Source organism: Anolis sagrei, chromosome Y, assembly GCF_037176765.1.
Source record: "Anolis sagrei isolate rAnoSag1 chromosome Y, rAnoSag1.mat, whole genome shotgun sequence".
In the NCBI taxonomy this organism is placed as follows: domain Eukaryota; kingdom Metazoa; phylum Chordata; class Lepidosauria; order Squamata; family Dactyloidae; genus Anolis; species Anolis sagrei.
Genome location: NC_090035.1, coordinates 68,362,920 through 68,388,773, shown reverse-complemented (window position 1 = coordinate 68,388,773; position 25,854 = coordinate 68,362,920). Strand labels below are relative to the sequence as shown.

The following is a 25,854-nucleotide window of genomic DNA, read 5'->3' as shown; positions in this document are numbered from 1 at the left end:
GTTGTTGGAGGTATTTGTGATGTGCACATGTGATCTTGAGTGAGTGGCAGCAAAGATTATCTATGTGTTGTAACACTGGGTTGAGATTTGTGCAAGCACCGCTGTGTCAAAGAATGAGTACTTGATTTAGTTTTCCAAGAGTGCTGAATGAAAAGATTTTAAAGAGAAACTGAGAACTGTTTTGTGTAGATGGATTATTGTTGTTTTAAATGGGGACTCGTTCAAGTGCTTGGAAGAAGATAGGAATGTGGAATACAATGATGTGTCAAAAGAGAGCTTTGTGTCCTGAACTTTGGCATGGAAAAATATATAAAAAGTAAGACTGCCTGAAAAGTTGACAGGTGATTTGGCTATTTTGACCTTGTATGTGTGCCAAAATGATACGGGACTCAGTTTGAAATTCTGTGTATTCCATTGATGAAATGAAGGCTGGGAGCGAGAGACACTCAGACATGTTGAGTTGAAAAGTAAATATAGAATGTTAATTGTGGGAAATGAATTTATGTTCGAAATGTGTCTTTTTGATATTTAGCAACACACCCCTAATGCTGCAATTTGAAAAGCTGTGTTCTTAAAATGTAAGAAGAATGTGTATTATGACAAAATGGGTGATCTTTAAAAGTTTGATGTTTTCAATAATTGTTTTGAATTTTTATGTTTATGCGGAAGCTGACCTCGGGAAGCTTGTTTGTGTACGTGCGTGCGTGTGTGTGTGTGTGAACGAGGTTTCTCTCTTTGTGTGTGAATGTGTAAAAGGGCCTAACCACTAATCACTAACCAGCTGTATGTGTGTGAATTTGGAGAATGAATATTATGCGATGTGACATTTTCTGAAATGGTTAAAATCCTGATTTGTTCTGTGTCTATGGGGAAAAAATGAGTCTTGCATTATGAATATGTATCTTTTGAAAACATGAAAATTTGCCCGCACGGGCTGTATAAATAACTGTGTGGAGAGAAAAAAGAGCAAAAACCTGATGTCAAGGGTTTTTATGTCAAGGGTTGTGACTGGCCAAAAGAGTTTTTCAAGCACTGAAAGAGGCCAGGGCACATCAAAATGAAAATTTGAAGACTGATAGAAACTCATTGTCTGTGTTAAAAAGGTTTAAAAGCAGGCTGTTTAAGAACTGTTAGAATCTGATGTTTTACAATGCCCTGAATGTACGGTATGTTATAGAGATAAGAATTTAGATTGATACCAGCCAGGATGAGATCAAATGAAATGGATTGACTGTGTTTTAAGAGTGCATTTTTAACACTGAAGTTCTAACTCTATTTTTTGCTCAAGAAAATGGAAATAATTCTTATGTTTAAAGCAACTATATGTCATGAGAGAGTGAAATCATGTGCAGGAGTTTTAAAATGTTTTTTTAAGAGCTGTTTTAAAATGGATGGTATGTGGAGGGCTCTCGCTTTACAGAGCCAGAAGAGAGATAGCGAGAAAAGAACATGGTGTTCTCTTGCCTCTCTCTGGCAGAAGAGAGAACAATGGTTATGAATGGTACATTTTAAAAGTATCTAATACCGTTTTGGATTTTTGTGTTCAAATTTATGAATGCTTACCAGAGCTCCTTGTAGCTTTCTGGTTCAAAGGGGAAAATGCTTCATTTTGCCCTCCCTTCTCTATGAACTGCTGATGGACCTTAACTCCTTGCAGGTTGGGACATTTTGAGGCTTGTGCCGAAAGGGGAAAGTTACATCTGTGTGTGGACAAAGTTTAAAGTTTGGGTTGTTATAAGTTTTTCAGGCTGAGTGGCCATGTTCCAGAAGCATTCTTTCCTGATGTTTTGCCTGCATCTATGGCAGGTATCCTCAAGTTGCCCCGGTGGCACAGCGGGTTAAACCCCTGTGCCGGCAGGACTGAGGACCGACAGGTTGCAGGTTCGAGTCCGGGGAGAGGCGGATGGGCTCCCTTTGTCAGCTCCAGCTCCCCATTGCGGGGACGTGGGGGAGGCCTCCTACAGGGATGATAAAAACATCAAATCATCCGGGCGTCCCCTGGGCAACGGCCTTGCAGACGGCCAATTCTCTCACACCAGAAGCGACTTGAAGTTTCTCAAGTCGTCCCTGACAAAAGTTTTATTTTGTTACCCAGCAACCTTTTCTTGGAAAGAGGCACAAGATTTGTGTCTAAAATTGTTTTGTGCCAGAAAGTTTTTGGTTAGAAAATCTGATTTTGTCCCAGAACAACAGCTTAATAGAGGTTGTGGAATTTATAAATGCATTTTCTTTTGAAGGAGAATCCAACCCCTCCTTCCCTATCCTCTGTTGTCATTGGAGGATGGCCTTTTCTTCAGATGGCTATGAAATGACTATAGTACTTTTATGTTAGAAATAACAGAACTCTTTACATTGTTTTTGTTTGATATTTACTTCAAAAGAAAACTTATAATTGATTTTGACAGCAGAATTGATTTTTTATGTGGATACAATAACGTTGGACATGAGTTATAGTTCTTAGACCAAAGTGACTAACTTCACAGCTTTTCTTCAAACATAGGGCAAAGTACCTCTACAAATTTTGCTACTTTGGCCCAAATTCCTCTACAAAAGTTATTGGAAGAGGTAATTCTGGAACGGGACATTAGAACAGGTAGATAGGGCAGCTTGCCCAGAGATTTTTGCCAGATTTAAGAGACAATGCCTAGCAAAAGGCCCCAGAGATTTTTGCCAAATTTGAGAGACATTGCCAGTAAACAGCTCAAGAAACATTTTACAGTTTACTGTTTTGATTAAATTGGAAAAGCAGGTCGCAGATGGAATGGGCAACCGAAAGTGCCAGTATACATTGCTAAAGGATTACCTACAGCAGATGGATGGAGAAACTATGAGATAAATCGTGGAGAGGAACCGTGAGATGAATCGTGGGAAAACCCGTGGAGAACTGTTTAAAAAGGATGAAGTTTGGTCGAGAAGACTTCGGAGTGGGAGATCGTAGAGGCCCGCCAATGGATGTAGAAGCGAAGGATGTTGATGGACCTGACAACAGAACTGGCCAAAAAGACTTCAACAGATGGGTAATCAGTATCCCCCTCCCCCTTTTCCTCTCACTATCTTTCTGCTTATCTCTTTCAGCTCCTGAGCTCCTGTATGGGACCCCATTCCTAAAATTGGATGAGACCCTGTTCCTAAATTGGATATCCGAAAGGCACCACCGTCAGCCTGGAAAGCCAAGCCTACCCGAACCACCACCAACTGGGTAGAGCGAGACCTGAAAGGCACCACTGCCAGCTGGAAAGCCTAATGGGAGTCCAAAACACAGGAGCCAAGCCCACCCAAACCAGGAGTGCAAAATGCAGGAGCCAAACCACCACCAACTGGGTAGGATGAGCTAAAAGACTTGTGAGATATGAAGATTTTATTTTACAGACTTTCCTGGATACAGACTTTCTTTACACAAAGACTGATCTTAGAGCTAGACTTTGCTAGATACAGAGACTTTTTGGACTTAGAGACTTTCTTCATTTTACCTGGAATTTAATAGACTCATTTCTTCAATCAAGAAGGGGAACAAACCCCCAGTTTCACTCAGATTGCTTTTGTATGCCGGAGACTGAAAGGACATGAAAGTTGGATACAGATGTGTGCGGCCACGTTTGGGCCTGACAAGGACTGGATTTGATACATATGTGCATGGCCACATTTGCGCCTCTGGCAGCAAGAACTGGACTCGATCAAAATTTTACTGAAGACTATATCCTTTCTCAAATTGAATGATTTCTGTTGCTGAATTGTTAAAGTGGTTATTGTCACCATTTAGTTTTGATCGCTAGCTTGATAAGCTTTCATTTGTTTGTGCTATTTCAGCCAAGTGTTTAGAATTATGTTTCGGAAAGAGACAGAGATGATGTCATTGACAGCCTGATGCCACCCCCATTACAGCAGGATGGGAGAAGGACACACTCCACCAGTTGGTAAATGCCATTGCAGAAAAATTACAAGCACGGGACTGTTGAGTATGTTACTTACAATCAGCCCGCTTTCCAAACACCACACAACAGACAACTGATCATACAGATGACCCCAGTTAATTCATTTTGAAGAAGGGGAGGTCTTCACCTCCCTTGTCCCTTTGTACACCTTTGTGCACCACTTAGCTCAGCCCAAACATCACTTACAAAGACATCTTACTATGACCATGCCCCATGTCCAAATGGGACAATACCCTAGATGTGACATTACTGTATTCCTGTCAGATATACAGGACACAGACATATACAACCAAACAAACGTTGACATGTGCAGACAATTCCGCATTGCATTGCAACATGCATACAAAGACGCTGGCAAGATTGGCCAAGACACTATTGTATTTGCAGAAGTTGGGCAGGAAGGGAAGATACTGCCCCAGTCTGGAATGGCACATGTACAACTGAAATCCCTGATTCTTGAGAGACTGAGATTCTTTGATATACAACAGCCACTTGGGGCATGAGACAAAACAAGATGGATGGGCCAGAGTTTAAGGAGCACACAGTGACACAACACTGACAATACAACATACTTGACAGAATCACAAAGAATTGGTGCAATCTTGTTTCCATAGATTGGAATAGCACTAACTGGCGCATTTCAGCGCAACTAGATAAACTGGCAAACTACACAATAAAAGGATTGGAATCCCTCCAAATAAGACACCCAAATACAACACAGATTGGCAGTAGATCACCTGTTCAGAGAAGGAGGTCTATGCAGTTTGTTGCAAAATGAGAATGTTTCCAAGACACACCAAATAGTCAACACAATCAGTATCACATACACTGAAGACTCAGATTGGCAGGGGTGGCTCACATAATGGGTGCTTGACTTGCAATGGTTAAAAGATTTAGTCATGTCTGAAATTGCAATTATCATGATGCTGTTGATATTTTTGTGTTGCTTCACTTTGATAACATGTGCTTGTAGAGTTATGCTGCCCTCAGCCTTGGCCCCTAAAAAGATTGAACAGATAGAACTCTTGGATGTCAACCCAGTTAGGATGACAACAGAATGTACATCCTTAGGGTGAAAGAAACATCCCAAGTGGATACAAATGATTGGTCAAAAATAAAGGGTCATTGTGCAGCAATAAGATTAACTGCTTCTTTGCTCTGCTTTTGTAAAACCTGCTTGATTTGCTTCGCTGAAAAGATTTCATCTCAGCAAAAAGAAAAGGCGGGAATGGAGGGGACATGGTTTTAAAAAGGGAATTTTCATATATTTCCCCAATGCTCATATGTCATGATTTACTGCCATATTGGCCTATTTCTGCAGTAGGCCTTTGTTCACAGAAAATGCTGATTGTTTGAGAAATCAGTGCTCCAAAGAAGAAGTTACTATTCAAGGGTAACAACATATCCGGACAAAACCAGCTAGCTGTTTGCTAGATAGAACCCCCAAGTTTCCCAGTCGCTCTGAAGCCATGTTTGCAACAGACTAACAGATAAGATACAGTCATGGTTAGAGAACAATGGACTATAGTTATGTTATAGCTGTGCCATTGTTAGGATCCCACGTGTACTATAATGTCAATCAAAATCATAAACAACTAATGAACAACTGCATAACTAACTTAGACCAATGAAATGATTTGTCTTTGGGAACCAATGAGATGATTGATTTCTATGTACCAATCAAACTGTTTTAATGAAAGTCATAAATAATGCAACCAACTTTAGGTTGGACAAACCCCTTTATTGCATTTCCATATGCATGTTTGTCACTATTGCTTCAGCTGCGCAATAAATAGCATTTTGCAGTTTTAAAGATTCAACTTTCGTGGTGTCCTTCCTCGCCCTCCTTGGGAAGGGGCAATCTGCTCTTGGATTTTGGATTTGTGGATTATCTTTTTGGTTTTTGCCCCTACACCACGACATCTTTTCAAAAATGTGTGTCGTGTCCACATAAATATCCAGACAACGGCGCGTACGACAATGGCCTGGTATGCCTGGGAGAAGGACACCTCTCTCTCCCAGGCCTGTCCTACCTGCAAAGCCTTCTCACCACGAACGAGAAAAAAGAGAGAGCTGCGTTGAAAGGCCTTCTTGCCTCCTAAGCCGGGAGAAGGGAACTGGCCCCAGGCAAACTGGATGGGAAAGAAGTCTGAATCAGCGGTCAAGAAAAAGGAAATAATTAAAACTAAGAAGGCCAGACCAATTAAGCTCGGGGAGGGGGCTCTGAAAAATTAAACTAAAATTAAATTAAATTAAAATTAAAAATTAAACCATATACACCTCCTGTCACATCAGCACTTTTAATCTTGTACCCATTGCTCTGGCCCGGCCCAGTTTTATTGTGTTTACTGTATTGTGCCTGTTGTTTATTTTGCTTTATTCTGTTTTTAATTGTTTGATTTGCTTAGATTGTATTGTTGTGTTGTGTGTTGAGGCCTCGGCCTGTGTAAGCCGCATCGAATCCTTCAGGAGATGCTAGCGGGGTACAAATAAAGTTTAATAATAATGATAATAATTAATAAACTGATTTGGTCATGTGGGAGTTGTAGTTGCAGGGATGTATAGTTCACCTACAATCAAAGAGCATTCTGAACTCCACCCATGATGGAATTGAACCAAACGTGGCACACAGGACACCCATGACCAACAGAAAACACTAGAAGGGTGTAGTGGGCATTCACCTTGAGTTTGGGAGTTGTAGTTCACCTACCTCCAGTGATCACTCTGGACTCAAACAATGATGGATCTGGACCCAACTTGGTATGAATACTCAATATGCCCAAATGTGAACACTGGTGGAGTTTGGGGGAAATAGACCTCGACATTTTGGAGTTGTAGTTGCTGGGATGTATAGTTCACCTAAAATCAAAGAGCATTCTGAACTCCACCCATGATGGAATTGAACCAAACGTGGCACACACAACTCCCTTGACGAATAGAAAATAATAAAGGGTGTGGTGGGCATTCACCTTGCGTTTGGGAGTTGTAGTTCAACTAAGTCCAGTGAGCACTCTGGACTCAAACATTGATGGATCTGGACCCAACTTGGCATGAAAACTCAACATGCCCAAATGTAAACACTGGTGGAGTTTGGGGGAAAATAGACCTTGTCATTTGGGAGTTGTCGTTGCAGGGATGTATAGTTCACCTAAAATCAGAGAGCATTCTGAACTCCACCCATGATGGAATTGAACCAAACTAGGCACACAGGACACCCATGACCATCAGAAAACACTAGAAGGGTGTGGTGGGCATTCACCTTGAGTTTGGGAGTTGTAGTTCACCTACCTCCAGTGAGCACTCTGGACTCAAACAATGATGGATCTGGAGCCAATTTGGCATGAATACTCAATATGCCCAGATGTGAATACTGGTGGAGTTTGCGGGAAATAGACCTCGACATTTTGGAGTTGTAGTTGCAGGGATGTATAGTTCACCTAAAATCAAAGAGCATTCCGAACTCCACCCATGATGGAATTGAACCAAACGTGGCACACAGGACACCCATGACCAACAGAAAACACTAGAAGGGTGTGGTGGGCATTCACCTTGAGTTTGGGAGTTGTAGTTCACCTACCTCCAGTGAGCACTCTGGACTCAAACAATGATGGATCCAGACCCAACTTGGCATGAATACTCAATATGTCCAAATGTGAACACTGGTGGTTTGGGGGAAATAGACCTCGACATTTTGGAGTTGTAGTTGCAGGGATGCAGTTCACCTAAAATCAAAGAGCATTCTGAACTCCACCCATGATGGAATTGAACCAAACGTGGCACACACAACTCCCTTGACGAATAGAAAATAATAAAGAGTGTGATGGGCATTCACCTTGAGTTTGGGAGTTGTAGTTCAACTAAGTCCAGTGAGCACTCTGGACACAAACATTGATGGATCTGGACCCAACTTGGCATGAAAACTCAACATGCCCAAATGTAAACACTGGTGGTGTTTGGGGGAAAATAGACCTTGTCATTTGGGAGTTGTCGTTGCAGGGATGTATAAAGGTAAAGGTAAAGGTAGTCCCCTGACATTAAGTCCAGTCATGTCTGACTCTGGGATGTGGTGCTCATCTCCATTTCTAGGCCGAAGAGCCAGCATTGTCCGTAGACACCTCCAAGGTCATATGGCCAACATGACTGCATGGAGCGCCATTACCTTCCCACCGGAGCGGTACCTATTGATCTACTCACATTTGCATGTTTTCAAACTGCTAGGTTGGCAGAAGCTAGGGCTGACAGCGGAAGCTCACGCCGCTCCCCGGAATCGAACCTGCGACCTTTTGATCAACAAGCTCAGCACCTCAGTGCTTTAACCCACTGCGCCACCGGGGCCCCCGCAGGGATGTATAGTTCACCTAAAATCAGAGAGCATTCTGAACTCCACCCATGATGGAATTGAACCAAACGTGGCACACAGGACACCCATGACGAATAGAAAATAATACAGGGTGTTGTGGGCATTCACCTTGAGTTTGGGAGTTGTAGTTCAACTAAGTCCAGTGAGCACTCTGAACACAAACAGTGATGGATCTGGACCCAACTTGGCATGAAAACTCAACATGCCCAAATGTAAACACTGGTGGAGTTTGGGGGAAAATAGACCTTGTCATTTGGGAGTTGTTGTTGCAGGGATGTATAGTTCACCTAAAATCAGAGGGCATTCTGAACTCCACCCATGATGGAATTGAACCAAACGTGGCACACAGGACACCCATGACCATCAGAAAACACTAGAAGGGTGTGGTGGGCATTGACCTTGAGTTTGGGAGTTGTAGTTCAACTACCTCCAGTGAGCACTCTGGACTCAAACAATGATGGATCTGGAGCCAATTTGGCATGAATACTCAATATGCCCAAATGTGAACACTAGTGGAGTTTGGGGGAAATAGACCTCGACATTTTGGAGTTGTAGTTGCAGGGATGTATAGTTCACCTAAAATCAAAGAGCATTCTGAACTCCACCCATGATGGAATTGAACCAAACGTGGCACACAGGACACCCATGACCAACAGAAAACACTAGAAGGGTTTGGTGGGCATGGACCTAGAGTTTGGGAGTTGTAGTTCAACTACGTCCACTGAGAATTGTGGACTCAAACATTGATGGATCTGGACCTAATTTGGCATGAATACTCAGTATGGCCAAATGTGAACACTGGTGGAGTTTGGGGGAAATAGAATCTTGACATTTGGGAGTTGTAGTTGCTGGGATTTGTAGTTCATCTTGATGGTTTTGTAGCATTTTATACAATATGTGATTGCATGATTTTAATATTCGGCAATGAAAGCTTGCACCTGTTAGTTTATAGATAAACTATTTCATATTTGTTGTTTCCCAGAATCAATGAACGCCAACACATTTACACGTTTGAGATGTTGAAGTAACAAGGTAATTGCAAGCTTATAGTCAACATTAGAAATATTTATTTAATTTCAAACAGTTCTGAATATTTATTTCCATTCTAAATAAACATGTTACAAATTTCATGAATTAGAATCAGCATTGGTTTTTTGTATCTTGTTTCTTCCTTTTTTCTGTATGGTTTTTTTTCTGTATGGTTCAGCCTGACCATACAGGTCTTTATTCAATATTTGAACCCATTTGTCTGAGCTCAGTCTCAATCTCCCTAATACTCTCCATATTCTCAAAAAACTCTTGGAGATTTTCCTGAATGAGCCTCATGCTATGGTCATAAGCGTTAAGCAGCCTTTCTTCTGACTCTTCTAATAAGCTTGAAACCTTTCAGAAGAAAGAGAAGAATTAATAAGAGCTAAAGATTTTTAAAAAATCCTTTATGAAGAGCTTGTCCTAAGTTAAAAGACTTTGACAAATTTTACTTCTCAACACTTGCAAACATATCCACATATAACCATATGAGAATTTAGTAATGGCTACTTTGAGTAAATATCATAAAATGACATAAGACAGTTTGAGTTGTTAGAAAAGATGATGGTCTAATATTAGGAAATGAGGGAGACCGCATTACAGGGTGTTTGACACAATCAAGTAATTTACAGCCATGATTTTTCAACGTCATGAACTATGGTTCTTGGAGATGTCCCATACATAACTTGAGGTCCACTTTTGGACAAATAACAATGAATAGTTACGACCATACATCAGTGGAATGATCAGAAATTTAAGGAGCAGCTATGCAGTTAGAATCCAACCACCAATCATGTCCTTTGAAACAGCGCAAAGGTTGATATTAATAAACTCAGCAGCTCCTGTGGTGTAACTTAACTCACCAGGGGAAAAAAAGGAAATTGAGCAGAGAGCAGGGGGAGCAGTTATACTATGAAACTAAATTTGAAAAATTCTGTTCCTGGTTTGAAAGTATTCTTTCCTTTTTAATTGTGTAGTACTTGAGTTGTTATACTCCAGAAACTTCATTTTTGTGGCTGCTACAAACTATGTTGAATTGGTTGGTACTCTACAAGATAGTCAATGGAAAACTATAGCAAAATGTGCTGCAGGGTATCCCGCAAAAACAAAATTTGTGCAGTTTAATAAACTTTTCCATATTGTTAGAACTAATTCGGAAATTACATTTATAATCCAGGAATAAAAATTGTGTTACATAGTGTAATACAAATGCCACAAAGAACGTTTGAACATTTCTTTACATGAAAAGAGTCAGATTATATTAAAGAACATACTGAAAAGAGGAAATAGGATGGACGCTGAAAAGATTTTCAGTGTGGAAAATGGGAAAGATGCAACCATATCTGAATTTTTGGGGAAAAGATTTTATGAGCAAGTAAAAGATTCTGGTGACTATTTTTTTCTAAAATACTTGGCGTTATTGAATTTTGAGTATTGACTAAGTACAAGAAGCCAACTCAGAACACTAAGAAATAGGAAGAAAACACAATAATTTAGGGGACTTGTAGTTATTCTTCCCAATTAATCAGAATGCAACTTGTGCATTATAACTATATGACTTTACCTTTATCCAAAGATTTTCTCTGAACGTCATCATGAACTCGTGGTCTTTCTTCCGATTCTCATTAATTTTGCTTATCAGTTCCTGAACTTCTTGCTCCATATCTTCAATTATTGAATTCTTTCCTATGGTTGGAAAAAAGTAAAAATAGCATTTGAACTGTGTGTGTGTGTGTGTGTGTATTCTTGTAACAACAGTACGTTCAAAAGTAACACACCTATTATTTCCCAACAGAGGCAGATTTTGACATTTTAATACAGGGTGAGGCAGCATAACTTCCTTTTCAAAAATGCGAGCCATTCTGTCGGTTGAAGACGTAGCGGAGAGCTAGTGGTCTTGTTCGAGAGGCGGGAGTATAAAGTCTTGTCCTGACACAGTTCAGTCGCCATCATGCGTTGGAACAGTGAGGAGCGTGCTTTTGCCATTGAGGCCTACCTTTCGAGCGGATTTGGAGTGGCCGGCTCGCTCTCCAGATTTGGCACCTTGTGATTTTTTTCCCATGAGGTTTTTTGAAATCCCGTGTTTATGTGAACTGTCCAAGGAGCCTACAAGATTTGAAGACCAACATCCAGGAAGAAATTGCCAACATAACGCCTGCTATGCTGGCAAGAGTCATAACAAATGCCAGAAATCGGTTTACTCAGTGTATGGAGAAAGGAGAATGGCGGACATCACCTACCTAATTTGATCTTCAAAACTATGTTTAAAAAAAGGTTATATATGTGCCTACATTATAAAAAAAAATCTGATTCATACAATTGGTTTTATTAAGTTCTGAATAAAGGAAATTATGCTGCCTCACCCTGTATTTCGCAGACTACAGCCAGAAAATCAGAAGACGTTTACTTCTTGGGAGGAGAGCAATGACCAATCTTGATAAAACAGTTAAGAGTAGAGACATCACACTGGCAACAAAAATCCGCATAGTTAAAGCAATGGTATTCCCCGTAGTAACCTATGGATTCAAGAGCTTCACCATAAGGAAGGCTGAGCAAAGGAAGATAGATGCTTTTGAACTGTGGTGTTGGAGGAAAACTGAGAGTGCCTTAGACCGCAAGAAGATCAAACTAGTCCAGACTCCAGGAAATAAAAGCCCAACTAATCACTGGAGGGAAGGGTATTAAAGGCAAAGATGAAACACTTCGGCCACATAATAAGAAGACAGAAAAGCTTGGAGAATGATAATAATGCTGGGGAAAATGAAAGGAAAAAGGAAGAGGGGCCGACCAAGAGCAAGATGAATTGATGTTATCCTTGAAGTGAGTGGCTTAACCTTGAAGGAGCTGGGGGTGTCGACAGCCGACAGGGAGCTCTGGTGTGGACTGGCCCATGAGGTCACGGAAATGACTGAACGAATAAACAACAACAAATATCTCTGTCTCAATAAATAAAGTCATTTTCTAGTATGTTGTAAGTGTAATGAAATAGGTGAATATGGTCTACATTAAGAATCCAGGATGTGATTTCCTTTCAACCATTTCTATGCTGTCATGCGAAAAAACTCGGAATGATTTTAAAGGAATCGTGCAGCAACCAAAATAGTCAAAAGTTTAGAAGCAAAGCAACTTAGGAAACTGGGTATGTTTAGCTTGGAGAAAAAACGTCTGAGAAGGAACTTGACAGCTGTGTTGAAATATTTGAAAGGTGTCACTTTGATAAGGGGTCAAGTTTGTTTTCTGCTGCTCTAGAGACTAGGACATGGAGCAACAGATTAAAACTTTAGGAAAAGATATACCACCTAAACATTAGGAAGAACTACCAGAGGGTAAGAGCTGTTCCGGCAGTGGAATAAGCTGCTGTCTTGGAGTGTGGTGGAGTTTTTTCCTCTGGAAGATTTTAAGCAGAGACTGGATGATTATCTGTTGGGGGTACTTTGATTTTGTTTTGCTGCACAGCAGGGGGTTGGACTGGATGGCCTTGTGGTCTCTTACAACTCTATGATTCTGTGATTCTAGGAAAACCCATGTATTAAGTGAATCTAACAGCTAACTATCACTCTTAGCTACTTTTCCAGAGAATTTACCTCCCACACAGGCCCCATCTACACTGCCATATAAAATCCAGATTATCTGCTTTGACAATCTGGATTATATAGCAATGCAGTAGGGACCATGATCTCACTTATAGGTTCTCTTACATTTATTAATTGATGTACCACTCATACATTCAAATTGCCACATTTGTTAATTATTCAAAATTAAAATGTCAGTTTTCTGATCATTTAAAAAATCTTAACAGATCATCACTTTATGCACTTCTTTGTACATTAGAGGAAAATGGGCTATTTGATTTCTTTTGTTCAGCCCCTTCAAACAGAAATTCCTCATTAGATGGCATAGCAGCCTCTAAAAGGAGAGAGAGAACTTTTAGGGCATGGCAACACAATCCAGTTCTTTTTTTTATCTTTGTTATTTTTTATTTGAGTAATTGGTTTATGCAAAATCCAGGAATAATCCCAGTGAAACATGCACCAGTTGTGGACAAATTAAAACAGGTTATATAGCTTGGTCTTCAGCACAATGGCCCCTGCTTAAAAGCCTCTACAGAAGGTGCCTCCACCACACTCTAGGGCAGAGTTGCACTGATGAATGGCTCTCACAGTCAGGAAGTTTTTTCTAATGTTTGGATGTAATCTCCTGATGTTGTTTTATTATTATTATTATTATTATTATTATTATTATTATTATTTTGTAGGAGGCTTGTCCCATGTCTCTGCATGAGGAGCTAACGCTGATAGAGGGAGCTCATCAGCGCTTTCTTTAGATTTGTACCTTCAAACTGTCGGTCTTTAATCCTGCCGTCACAGGGGTTTAAACCGCTGTGCGACCGGGGGCTTTAATCCAAACGTTAAAGTGTAATAACTGGATTTGAGCTTGCATCTCTTAAGATCCAAAAAATCCCGTCGATTTCACCCCCCATTTTGTCTTATCACCCATCTATCTATGGATGTATCCATATAGTGCACAACGGGGGGGGGGGGGGGGATTCAGTTATGAGGCAAGAAAACTGGAGTTTTGGTATCCATATTGATCGAACTCTCCCGTATTTGTTTATATTATTGTTATAATAACAATAAACGTTTGGTGGGGACACGAGACAGGGCCTTTTCTGTGGTGGCCTCCCAACTCTGGAACACCCTTCTGTGGTGGCCCCCCGACTCTGGGACACCCTCCCCAAAGATCTTAGACAGGCAGTCTTCAGAAAGAACTTGAAGACCGGGCTGTTCCGATGTGCTTTCCCAGATTAGGAAATCTCCGATACCAAGTCCTATAAGCACTTTATTAGAACTAAGATTGTTGTACATCACACTCTGCACTTGCCTATAAGCCTTATATACCACCTGTCACATCAGCACTTTTAATCCTGTACCCATTACTCTGGCCCGGCCCAGTTCTATTGTGTCTTAGTGTATTGTTTAATGCTTGTTGTTTATATTGCTTTAATTGTTTTTAATTTGCCTTAGTTTTTGTATTGTTATATTGTGTGTTGAGGCCTTGGCCTTTGTAAGCCACATCGAGTCCTTCGGGAGATGCTAGCGGGGTACAAATAAAGTTTAATAATATTAATAATAATAATTAAGCTCGGGGAGGGGGCTCTGAAAAATTAAACTGATTTGGTCATGTGGGAGTTGTAGTTGCAGGGATGTATAGTTCACCTACAATCAAAGAGCATTCCGAACTCCACCCATAATGGAATTGAACCAAACGTGGCACACAGGACACCCATGACCAACAGAAAACACTAGAAGGGTGTGGTGGGCATTCACCTTGAGTTTGGGAGTTGTAGTTCACCTACCTCCAGTGATCACTCTGGACTCAAACAATGATGGATCTTGACCCAACTTGGCATGAATACTCAATATGCCCAAATGAAAACACTGGTGGAGTTTGGGGGATATAGACCTTGACATTTGGGAATTGTAGTTACTGGGATTTATAGTTCACCTACATCAAAGACCATTCTGAATGACAGAACTGGGGCAAACGTCTCACACAGAACCCCCATGACCAACAGAAAATACTTAAGGCCATCCAGTCCAACTCCCTTCACCAGAGAAGAAAACGTAATCAAATCCCTCCTGACAGAGAGCCATCCAGCCATAAATACAGATAGATGTGATTCACAGATAACGTATGATAGATTTGAAAGGGGCCCTTAAAGAAGGACAATTACATGTTGCATGTTCCAGAGTAGGCAAACCAAACAATCTCTACGTCAACATTGTCAAAGAAACAGCAAGAAATACACTCTACGTGGGGTTGCCTTTGAAGACTGCTCGGAAACTACAGCTAGTCCAGCGAGAAGCAGCCAGATTGCTCACCGGAGCGACGTACAGGGAGCATACAACCCCCCTGTTGCGCCAGCTCCACTGGCTGCCAATCCAATTCCGAGCACAATTCAAAGTGCTGGTTTTGACCTACAAAACCCTATACGGTTCCGGCCCAGTGTATTTGTCCGAACGGATCTCCCTCTACGTCCCATCTCGAAGCTTAAGATCTTCTGGGGAGGCCCTGCTCTCGACTCCGCCACTGTCACAAGTGAGGCTGGCGGGGACGAGGAGCAGGGCCTTCTCAGTGGTGGCCCCCCACCTGTGGAACTCACTCCCCGGGGAGATTAGATCGTCATCCTCCCTCTTGGTGTTTAGGAAAAAACTGAAGACCTGGATCTGGGATCAAGCCTTTGGTCATTCTGACAGTTAACTGAAGGTTCTGATGATAGACAAGGACAAATGGAATGGTTTGGATATATGGACTCTGAACTCTGAGCATGAGATTGTTTTATGATTTTATTATGTACTGATGTTTTTAATTAATTGTTGAATTGTTTGTATTTGTACTACTTGTGAATTGCCTTGGGCATCTAATTGTGCCCCCACTGTAAGCCGCCCTGAGTCCCCCCCGGGGTGAGAAGGGCAGGGTATAAGTAAATGAAATAAATGAAATAAATAAATACAATAGGCACAATGGGTAAAAGAAAGGCGGATTCAAAGCGGATTCCAAACTCAGGCAAGATAAGAAAGAAACAGACTGGGTTGTTGTAGGTTTTTTCGGGCTATATGGCCCTGGTCTAGAGGCATTTTCTCCTGACGTTTCGCCTGCATCTATGGCAAGCATCCTCAGAGGTAGTGAGGTCTGTTGGAAGTAGGAAAATGGGTTTATATATCGGTGGAATGACCAGGGTGGGACAAAGGACTCTTGTCTGGTGGAGCTAGGGGGTGAATGTTTCAACTGTTCACCTGGATTAGCATTTGATGGCCTGGCAGTGCCTGGAGCAATCTTTTGTCGAGAGGTGATTAGATGTCCTTGTTTGTTTCCTCTCTCTTGTTGTGCTGTTGTAATTTTAGAGGTTTTTTTTAATACTGGTAGCCAGATTTTGTTCATTTTCATGGTTTCCTCCTTTCTGTTGAAATTGAGAAGACAGAAATCCTGGACCACTCTCACAACCACCATGTCAGACCACACAGAGAAGCCATTGAAATACACAAGCAGGTGGACAATGTCGCAGTCTCCCCAAGGACGGCTCCAAAGGCAGGCTGCTCCTGGACATGGAGGCTCTGCCATGGGTCTCTCCTGTCTCTACCATGGATGTCGGGCTCTCCTTCATCTCAAGGGCACTTGGACACCTGCACTTTGGCCCCTTGAGGCGCTCTGGGGGGAAAACAGACTTCACATAGGCGAGTTCCTGGGATGTATAGTTCACCTACAATCAAAGAGTACCAACGATGGAATTGAACCAAACATGACACACAGAACTCCCACCACGTACAGAAAATATAGACCAGTGATTGGTTGGGGGGGGGGGGGGCGGAGGCGCCAAAATACTGAAAATTACCTAGGGCCGCCTCTTCCAGAGAGGACGTTTCAGGCCCCCGTTCCCCGCCCCCCCCCCCGCCCCCGCCCCAAGGGCTGCCCAACTCAGCCTGTGTTCGGGTCCCTACGGTCAAGAGGGGCCAAGGGGAGGAGACCACCCCCATCAAGGCAACGTACACAAATAGATAATAATCACTATCCTAGGACTCCCAGAATAGGGAACTAACATACATTCAAACTTGATTAAGTTTAAAGGTATTTAAAAATGTCATCATTAAAGTGCCAATGTGAAATTTCCAACCACAAAAATGAAAAATGAAAAAGGGAGGGCTCTGCGGGAGTGCCTCCATGACGGGGAGCCTTCCTCTATCTGCAGGAAGGAGGCCATACCCCATGGTTGGACACAAGCCAAAGAGTCTAGAGCTAGTCTAGAGCAAAGTCTGGTGATCTCAAAAATAAAATCATGAGAAAGGGTTGGTTTCTAATCTATTGAATTGTTGTAAGTAATATATGTAAGTGTTGGTTTCTAATCTATGTAATTCCTTTCTGCTTGTGGGTAAACACTATTTCTTGTTGTTTCTTTGTCAGTGTTGACGTGGAGATTGTCTGGTTGGCCTACTCTGGAACATGCAACATATAACTGTCCTTCTTTAGAGGTCCCTTTCCACTCTATGATGCTATATCTATCTTCTATATAAATAAAAATGTAATGTTCGTTTGTGGGATTAACAGAACTCAAAAACCACTGGGGGAATTGACACCAAATTTGGACAGCATACACCCAACAACCGAATCAGGGGCGGCTCGTCCATTACGGGAAGTAAGTGGTTGCAGAACACTTTTTTTGCCAGGGGTGCAGAGGCGCCTCTGTAAATGCCCCTCGACTGCCACTTGAGGAGCGCCCCCTCAGCTCACAACAGCCCTAGCAGTCCGGGGGGAGCTTCGGCTTTCTTGCCTCGCTGCCGGGTGATCCTCTTCCCAAAGGGGCCGGGCCCTTGAGCCTCACCTAGCCCCTGTTGTTCCTGCTCCACCCGGCCACCGGGTGCGCGAGCAGAGCCGGCGCTCAATCGTTCTCTGCATTCGATCCTTTACCGTGACCGGCTCCCTTTCCAGATCCCCCGGCGCTCCACCCGCCTCCCCTCCTCTCCCCAATCCACGGGTGGGCCAAGGGGCGGAGCCGCCGCGCATGGCCCGCTTCGGGTCCGGAGGTGTGTCTGAAGATCCCAGCATGCGCACCAAAAGTCACCTCTTCTCCTGACTTTCTCTTCAGCCATTGGGACCAAGAGAGAGAGAGAGAGAGAGAGAGAGAGAGAGAGAGAGCCCCTCCGGCTGGAGGTATCTCCCACCTCAGTTCCCTCCTTTGTTCCTACCTTCAGGAAATGTGGGCATCTCCACCTCTGTCTCTCTCTCTCTCTCTCTCTCTCGGTCGCAATGGCTGAGGAGAAAGTCAGGAGAAGAGGTTACTTTTGGTGCACACGCTGGGGTCTTCAGGCACGGCTCCAGACCCAAAGCGGGCCAGGCAAGGGAGCAAATGCAGCAAGTGTAGTTACTGGGATGTATAGTTGACCTACAATCAAAGAGCATTCTGACTCCACCAATGATGGAATTGAACCAAATATGGCACACAGAACTCCCATGACAAACAGAATATATATATATCAATGATTGGTTGGGGGGGGGGGTCGCCAAAATACTATTTGCTTACTGTTGAAAATTACCTAGGGCCACCTCTGAACCTAATGTATGTCCTTCACTCAAAAAAATTGTGATTTTGTCATTTGGGAGTTGTAGTTGCTGAGATTTATAGTTCACCTACAATCAAAAAGCATTCTGAACTCCACCAATTATGGCATTGAACCAACACGTGGCATACAGGACTCCCGTTACCAACACAAAACACTAAAAGGGTTTGGTAGGCATCAACCTTGAGTTTGGGAGTTGTAGTTCACCTACATCCAGGGAGCACTGTGGACCCAAATAATGATGGATTTGGCACAAATACTCAATATCCCCAAGTAGGAACACAGATGGAGTTTGGGGAAAATAGACCTTGTCATTTGGGATTTGTAGTTACTGGGATTTATAGTTCACCTATAATCAAAGAGCATTCTGAATCCCACAAACGACAGAATTGGAGCAAATTTCCCACACAGAACCCCCATGACCAACAGAAAATACTTAAGACTCGAATAACCTCGAATCTATGATAACCTCGAATCTATGATAACATGTTGACATAACAAAAGTTGGCTTCCTCTTAGGTAATACAATTGTTGTATGACACCAACAGATAAAAACAAAAATTCCAGAAACGCCAAAAGCAACAGCTGAAACCAGAACTGGATACATCATGGACCATCATCAACCTGACAGACAGACAACTCTCTGAAGACCAAGCATCCATACTAGCGAAAGGAGGAAATTTTGCTGTAACTGCCACCAGGATCCCAGTAGAAAACATCATTGCCAACGTTGAATCAGCCATTTATCGCCTCCCCGAGGAAGAAGCAGAAGAAGTAAGAGCGGAAACAGCAAGGGTCCTGAAAAAGGCAAAACTTCCCTCCAGTAACGTTACAAGGAAGGAAAGACAAGCCATCAGAGGCCTCAACTCAGACCCTGAGATCCTCATTCTCCCAGCAGACAAGGGGAATAATGCCACAGTAATCATGGATACAGAACAATACAAGGAGAAGGTCAGAAAACTCCTGGATCCTACGATATACAGAAAACTTAAACAAGACCCAACTGCCAAAATAACCAGGAAGTCCAACACTCTGATTAAGAATTCCTCAATCAACTTCGACATACGACAACAGCTTTGTAAATTGTAAGCCATTCCACCTAGGCTTTACAGACTCTCAAAAATCCATAAGAACTCCACCCCACTCAGACCCATCGTGAGTGCCAGTGGATCCCCCACGGACGACTTGGCAAAATTTCTTGCTGCACGATTACAAAGTCACATTGGGCTCACCACACACGACATGAAGGACTCAGCCCACTTCATTGAAAAAATCAGCAATCTCAAGCTAAAGACCAACAACAAACTGATCAGCTTCGATGTGGTGTCTCTATTGACCATGGTCCCTGTAGCAGACACCATGGCACTCATCAACCAGAGGTTCCCAGAAGACATCACAGCTCTGTTTCACCATGGCCTCACCACCAGCTACTTTCCATGGAACTATGAATTCTACGAACAGAAAGATGGAGTAGCGATGGGGAGCCCTCTCAGCCCGGTCATAGCTAATTTCTACATGGAACACTTTGAAAAACAAGCCCTGGAAACAACAACAAAAAAGCCCACTCTATGGTTCCGAGATGTGGATGACATTTTCACCATTTGGAGCCACGGAGAAGAAGAACTCAACGGGTTCCTGGACCATCTGAACAGCATCCACCCAAACATCCAGTTCACCATGGAAAAAGAAAATGAAGGAAGACTGCCTTTTCTAGATGTCCTAGTCATCTGCAAACCAGATCAACAATTGGGTCACATCGTTTACAGAAAACTCACACACAGAGATAGATATCTACATCAAAACTCCAACCATCACACAAGTCAAGAAAGAAGCACCATTAAAGCCTTGGCAGACCGTGCAAAAAGAATCTGCGAAGCCCACCTCCTTCAAGATGAACTGAACCACCTCAACTGGGCTCCCCAGGCCAATGGAGACTCCACCTCAGAAATCGGAAGAGCTGCAAGACAACTGAGCCACGAGAGTCAAAACGAAGATCCACCCAGATGGAAAGTGTTCTTGCCAGACATCAAGGGAACCACTGACCGCACAGGGAAGCGGATGAGGAAACACAACATACAAACCACCTGCAGACCCACCAACAAATGCTTCGTTTAGCAAAGGACAAGAGGGATCTTCTCACTTCTGCAGGAGCCTACCGTGTACCATGCAGCTGTGGACATGAAGTCTACAGAGGGACCACCAAACGCAGCAGCATGGCCCAGACACGAATCAAGGAACATGAAAGGCACTGCAGACTATTCAACCAGCGAAGTCAGCCGTAGCAGAGCACCTGAGGAATCAACCTGGATACAGCATATTATTATTTGAGAAGACAGAAATGCTGGACCACTCTCACAACCACCATGTCAGACTACACAGAGAAGTCATTGAAATCCACAAGAAGCATGTGGACAATTTCATCAGAAAGGAGGAAACCATGAAAATGAACAAAATCTGGCTACCAGTATTAAAAAAACTCTAATATTACAACAGCGAAACAACAGAGAGTAAACAATCACGCACATCAAATCACCTCTAAAAAAAACACATTCCCCCAGGCACTTCCAAGCCATTAAATGCAAAGCAAGGTGGTCAGTTGAAACATTCACACCTAGCTCCAGCAGACAAGAGTCCTTTGTCCCACCCTGGTCATTCCACAGATACATAAAACCATTTTCCTACTTCCAACAAAACTCTCTACCACTGAGGATGCTTGCCATAGATGCAGGCGAAACGTCAGGAGAGAATATGCCTCTAGAACATGGCCAGACAGCCCGGAAAAACCTACAACAACCCAGTGATTCCAGCCATGAAAGCCTTCGACAATACAGAATTATATCTATCTATATCTGTGGCTGGCTGGCTCTTTGTCAGGAAGGCTTTGATGTTTCCTTGCCCATGTGAAGGGAGTTGGATTGGATAGCCATCAGGCAGCATTTCTCAACCTGGGGGTTTGGGGGGGTCACGAGGGGGTGTCAGAAGGGTCGCCAAAGACCACCAGAAAACACAGTATTTTCTGTTGGTCATGGGGGTTCTGTGTGGAAGGTTTGGCCCAATTCTATCATTGGTGGAGTTCAGAATGCTCTTTGACTGTAGGTGACCTATACATCCCAGTAACTACAACTCCCAAATGTTAAGGTCTATTTCCCCCAAACTCCATCTGTGTTCATATTTAGGCATATGGAATATTCATGCCAAGTTTGGTCCAGATCCATCACTGTTTGAGTCCACAGTGCTCTCTGAATGTAGGTGAACTACAGCTCCCAAACTCAAGGTCAATGCCCATCAAACCCTTCTGTTTTCTGTTGGTCATGGGAGTCCTGTGTGCCAAGTTTGGTTCAATTCCATCGTTGATGGGGTTCAGAATGCTCTTTGATTGTAGGTGAACTATAAATCCCAGGACCTACAACTCCCAAATTACAAAATCCATTTTTTTTAGTGATGGTCACTCCTTGGGGTAGTAGGTGTATTGTGTCCAAATTTGGTGGCAATTCGTCCAGTGGTTTTTGGGTTATGTTAATCCCACAAACGAACATTACATTTTTATTTATATAGATCAGGGGTCCACAAACTTTTTAAACAGAGGGCCAAGGTCACAGTTCCTCAAACTGTTGGAGGGTCGGATGATAATTTGAAAAAAAACATGAATGAATTCCTATGCATACCACATATCTTATTTGTAGTGCAAAAATCACTTTAAAACAATACAATAATTAAAATGAAGAACAATTTAACAAATATAAACTTATTAGTATCTCAATGGGAAGTGTGGGCCTGCTTTTGGCCCATGAGATAGGATTGTTGTCGTTGTTGTGTGCTTTCAAGTCGTTTCAGACTTAGGTTGATCCTGAGTGCAGACCGGGTAAATGACCTTGGAGAGTCGCATCTGGCCCCCGGGCCTTAGTTTGAGGACCCCTGATATAGATGTTTGGAGGTCACCACAACATGAGGAACTGTATTAATGGGTCGTGGCATTCGGAAGGATGAGGACCACTGGTGTAGATGCAAAATCACAGTTATGAAGCAGCAAAGAAAATAATGTGATGGTTGGGGGTCACTGTATTAAGGGCTCGTAGAATGAGGAAGGATGAGGACCACTGGTGTAGATGCAAAATCACAGTTATGAAGTAGCAACGAAAATAATGTGATGGTTGGGGGTCACTGTATTAAGGGCTCGTGGAATGAGGAAGGAAGAAGACCACTGGTGTAGATGCAAAATCACAGTTATGAAGTTATGGTTATAATAATAATAACAACAACAACAACAACAACAACAATACTTTATTTATATCCTGCTACCATCTCCCCAAGGGACTCGGTGCGGCTTACATGAGGCCGAGCCCACAGTACAACAATATAAGCAATAACAACAATACAAGCAATTTAAAACAACAAAACAATAAAACAATAACAGAAGCATTATCAAATAGGACAACACACTTTAAAATCTATGGGTAGGCCAAATGTAATTAAAATTTTAAAAAAATGATGCTGGACATGTGATGGGGTGGTTTGTGGAAACATACAAGCAGACCTAAAACAATATAAAGTGCTTTGGAGGACAAAGTGCTATGGGATCATTATTCTGGGAAAGCACTTGAACAACCACGTCTTCAAGCTCCTCCTGAAGACTGTCAAGGTTGGGGCATGCCTGATGTCCTTAGGGAGTGAGTTCCAGAGTCGAGGGGCCACCACAGAGAAGGCCCTGTCCCTCGTCCCCACCAATCGCCCTTGCGATGCAGGTGGGAGCGCGAGCAGGGCAGGCTCTCCAGATGATCGAAGAGATTGCGTGGGAGATGCAGTCACGCAGGTAGGCGGGTCCCAAACCGTTCAGGGCTTTGTAGGTGAGAACCTGCACCTTGAATTGGGACCGGAAAATGAATGGTAGCCAGTGGAGCTCCTTGAACAGGAGGGTTGACCACCAAATTACAGTATGAAGTACAGTAGCAACAAAAATGATGTGATGCTTGGGAGTCACCACAACATGAGGAAGTGCATTAAGGGGTCGCGGCATTCGGAAGGCTGAGAACCACTGATATAAACCATATAAAAGCAATAGAAGAGGGTTTCGCAAGACCAGTCACTCTCATTGCTATGGTATAGTAACGGAGAGGCCATGGGCCATATTTGTGTCCTTGTGGACCACGGGTGGTCCATGGACCACAGGTTGGAACCACTGTTTTACGGCATCAGAGGATTCTCTGATGCTGAGGTTTCCTGGTCTTGACTGAGGCGGCAGCTCGTGCGCCAAAGTTGGTAAGCCTCAAAACCTGGACAAATTTGGTGTGGCATATACATGTCAATTCATTTTGAAGAATTGTGTGGCATTTTCAGCTCTGAGTTCCAAACTCCTGCAGGCCATGAAACTAGACTTCCTGCCAGTGCTGAGCACACACAAGATCTAAATATGCAGTGTTCGTATTCCGCATTCTGATCAAGATTCGGCCACAAATGTTCTGGGAGCTTGAGGAGGAAGAGGAGGAGGAATCTTGGTTTTTAAAACCTTGGAATATCTGCAACAGAAGCAACATACCTTTGTTCCTATGGACAAGGTCTTCCACCAAAGGCTGAGCAACCACATCAGAGGCCTCTTGGAAAGAATCCTGGACATGGAGAAATCAGAAAACAGCTCTGAAGGGAGAGACAAGAGGCGATTTTGCAGCTGCTCTTCAACGACAGGTTCCCTCCTCCTCCTTCCAACGAAGGAAGTCCTAGGCAGCCTTTCCCTTTTGCCCAAGAAGTCCCCAAAGGGAGCGAGCTGCCTCCACGGCAATCTCTCCACATCTATCTAAAACCAAGGTGAGTCACTTGTCCCATTCATTCTCCCAATGGTTGGACTTCTTTTGGTTTGGTTTGGGGGGTCTTGGGGTATCACTGCCTCAGCTAACAAAGCTATCAAGTCAAACCAGTGACAAAACAGGCGTACCAAAGCAAAACTAATGAAGAAACGTCAACACTCATCTACTCGTCTAATCGACAGACCTCTCCTCCTTCGGATGCTTTTGTAGTTCTGACTAGTCTCAAAGGGCCCCTGCCCTGGTGGCACAGCAGATTAAACTGCTACGCTGCTCAACTTGCTGACCCAAAGGTTTGAATCCGGGGAGCGGGGTGAGCTCCCACTGTTAGCCCCAGTTTCTGCCAACTTAGCAGTTCAAAACGATGTGAGCAGATCAATAGCTTCTGTGGGAAGGTAACAACACTCCATGCGGTCATGCTGGCCACATGACCTTGGAGGTGTCTATTAGAAATGGAGGTGTGCGGACACAACTACTATCCACTTAATGTCAGGGGAAACCTTTACCTTTCCTGGGCTCTCTTTAAGAATGATTATATAATGACACTTCTACCTTTAATGACATATTGATAACTTATAAATCCCACAATGAGTCCACTCCCCAGTCTATCAATAAATGCTGTATGTTACTATTGTTATTGTTTATTGCTTATTGTGTATTTTTGTTTCTGAGTTTTATTTTATTTTAATTGTTGTATTGATTATTTGTTATTGCCTTTGTTTATTGATGTGCCGTGGGCTCGGCCTCATGTAAGCCGCTCCGAGTCCCTTGGGGAGATGGTAGCGGGGTACAAATAAAGTATTATTATTATTATTATTATTATTATTATTATTATCCCCACTCTCTCTCTAAGGCAGACCAATACTTCTCCTCCATCAGCCTAATCAATTTATTGATCTTCATCATTTCACAAATCCTCCTTGGCCATTGCCATAAACTTCAGGCATTTCTTTCCCCTTCAGAAACTGCACATACCATCAACTTGAGCTTCTTTGAAAGACTCCCTCTTGCCACCGCAATGTGCCCCCTCAAATGGTAATCCATCACCTCGGTTTCCCCAAAGAAAAGAGGCTCCAAGGAAACGCCAAGCAGATCCCAAACTTGAACTCAGTTGCCTCAACGGTGCAGCAACCCTTACCTCTTGGTATTCTCCACTGTGCGCCATGTGGATGGATGAACCTGGATGGTTGTCCGGCACACTCACGCGGCAGTTCACCTAATGGGACAAACAGATGGAAAACATCAAGGCTTCAACGTGGAAAGCCTTGCTCTGCCAGGCAGGTGAATCAAAGTCTGATTTCCCCCCATGGAAAGTAGGTTTCTGCCTGGGGACCCTGCAACTGTTTAAGAGTCCAATCCCAGGAGAACCTCTAAGCTCCGAGCATCTTACCAAAACTGAATTAAACAAACATGACTAAACAAGAGGGAAATGCAGGATCTCTTTGCAGCCACCACCACAGAGCAAGGTGTGATCATTTGAGTTTGAGACATGGCGTGACAGAAGGAGCCCCGTTGGGATCCCAGGCACCTTCTGAAAGGGCCAGGCTCAAAAGGGGCTTCCATATTACAGAGGTGATTACAACCAAGGAAAAAGCATGCAGCAGTGCAGCTGGCCCAAACTCAAG

At 43.1% G+C, this 25,854-nt stretch overlaps 1 protein-coding gene and 1 long non-coding RNA gene across 2 annotated transcripts in view; one reads left to right on the top strand and one right to left on the bottom strand.

Annotated features, from left to right (window-relative positions):
• Positions 1 to 334: 334 nt before the first annotated feature.
• LOC137095499 (uncharacterized) lies at positions 335 to 5,747 on the top strand. Its single transcript, XR_010908860.1, has 2 exons — positions 335 to 467; positions 3,076 to 5,747. It is a non-coding gene; the product is annotated as an uncharacterized lncRNA (long non-coding RNA).
• Positions 5,748 to 9,336: 3,589 nt separating this feature from the next.
• Positions 9,337 to 25,854, bottom strand: part of LOC132765497 (synaptonemal complex central element protein 2) — a 35,962-nt gene continuing 19,444 nt past the window's right edge. The window contains exons 2-5 of the mRNA XM_067461933.1: positions 25,368 to 25,445; positions 23,968 to 24,037; positions 10,886 to 11,007; positions 9,337 to 9,675 (exon numbers count right to left, since the gene is read on the bottom strand). Of these exons, the coding sequence (XP_067318034.1) occupies positions 9,517 to 9,675; positions 10,886 to 11,007; positions 23,968 to 24,037; positions 25,368 to 25,394 (378 nt within the window). The 5' untranslated portion in view covers positions 25,395 to 25,445 and the 3' untranslated portion in view covers positions 9,337 to 9,516. The remainder of the gene's footprint in view (positions 9,676 to 10,885; positions 11,008 to 23,967; positions 24,038 to 25,367; positions 25,446 to 25,854) is intronic.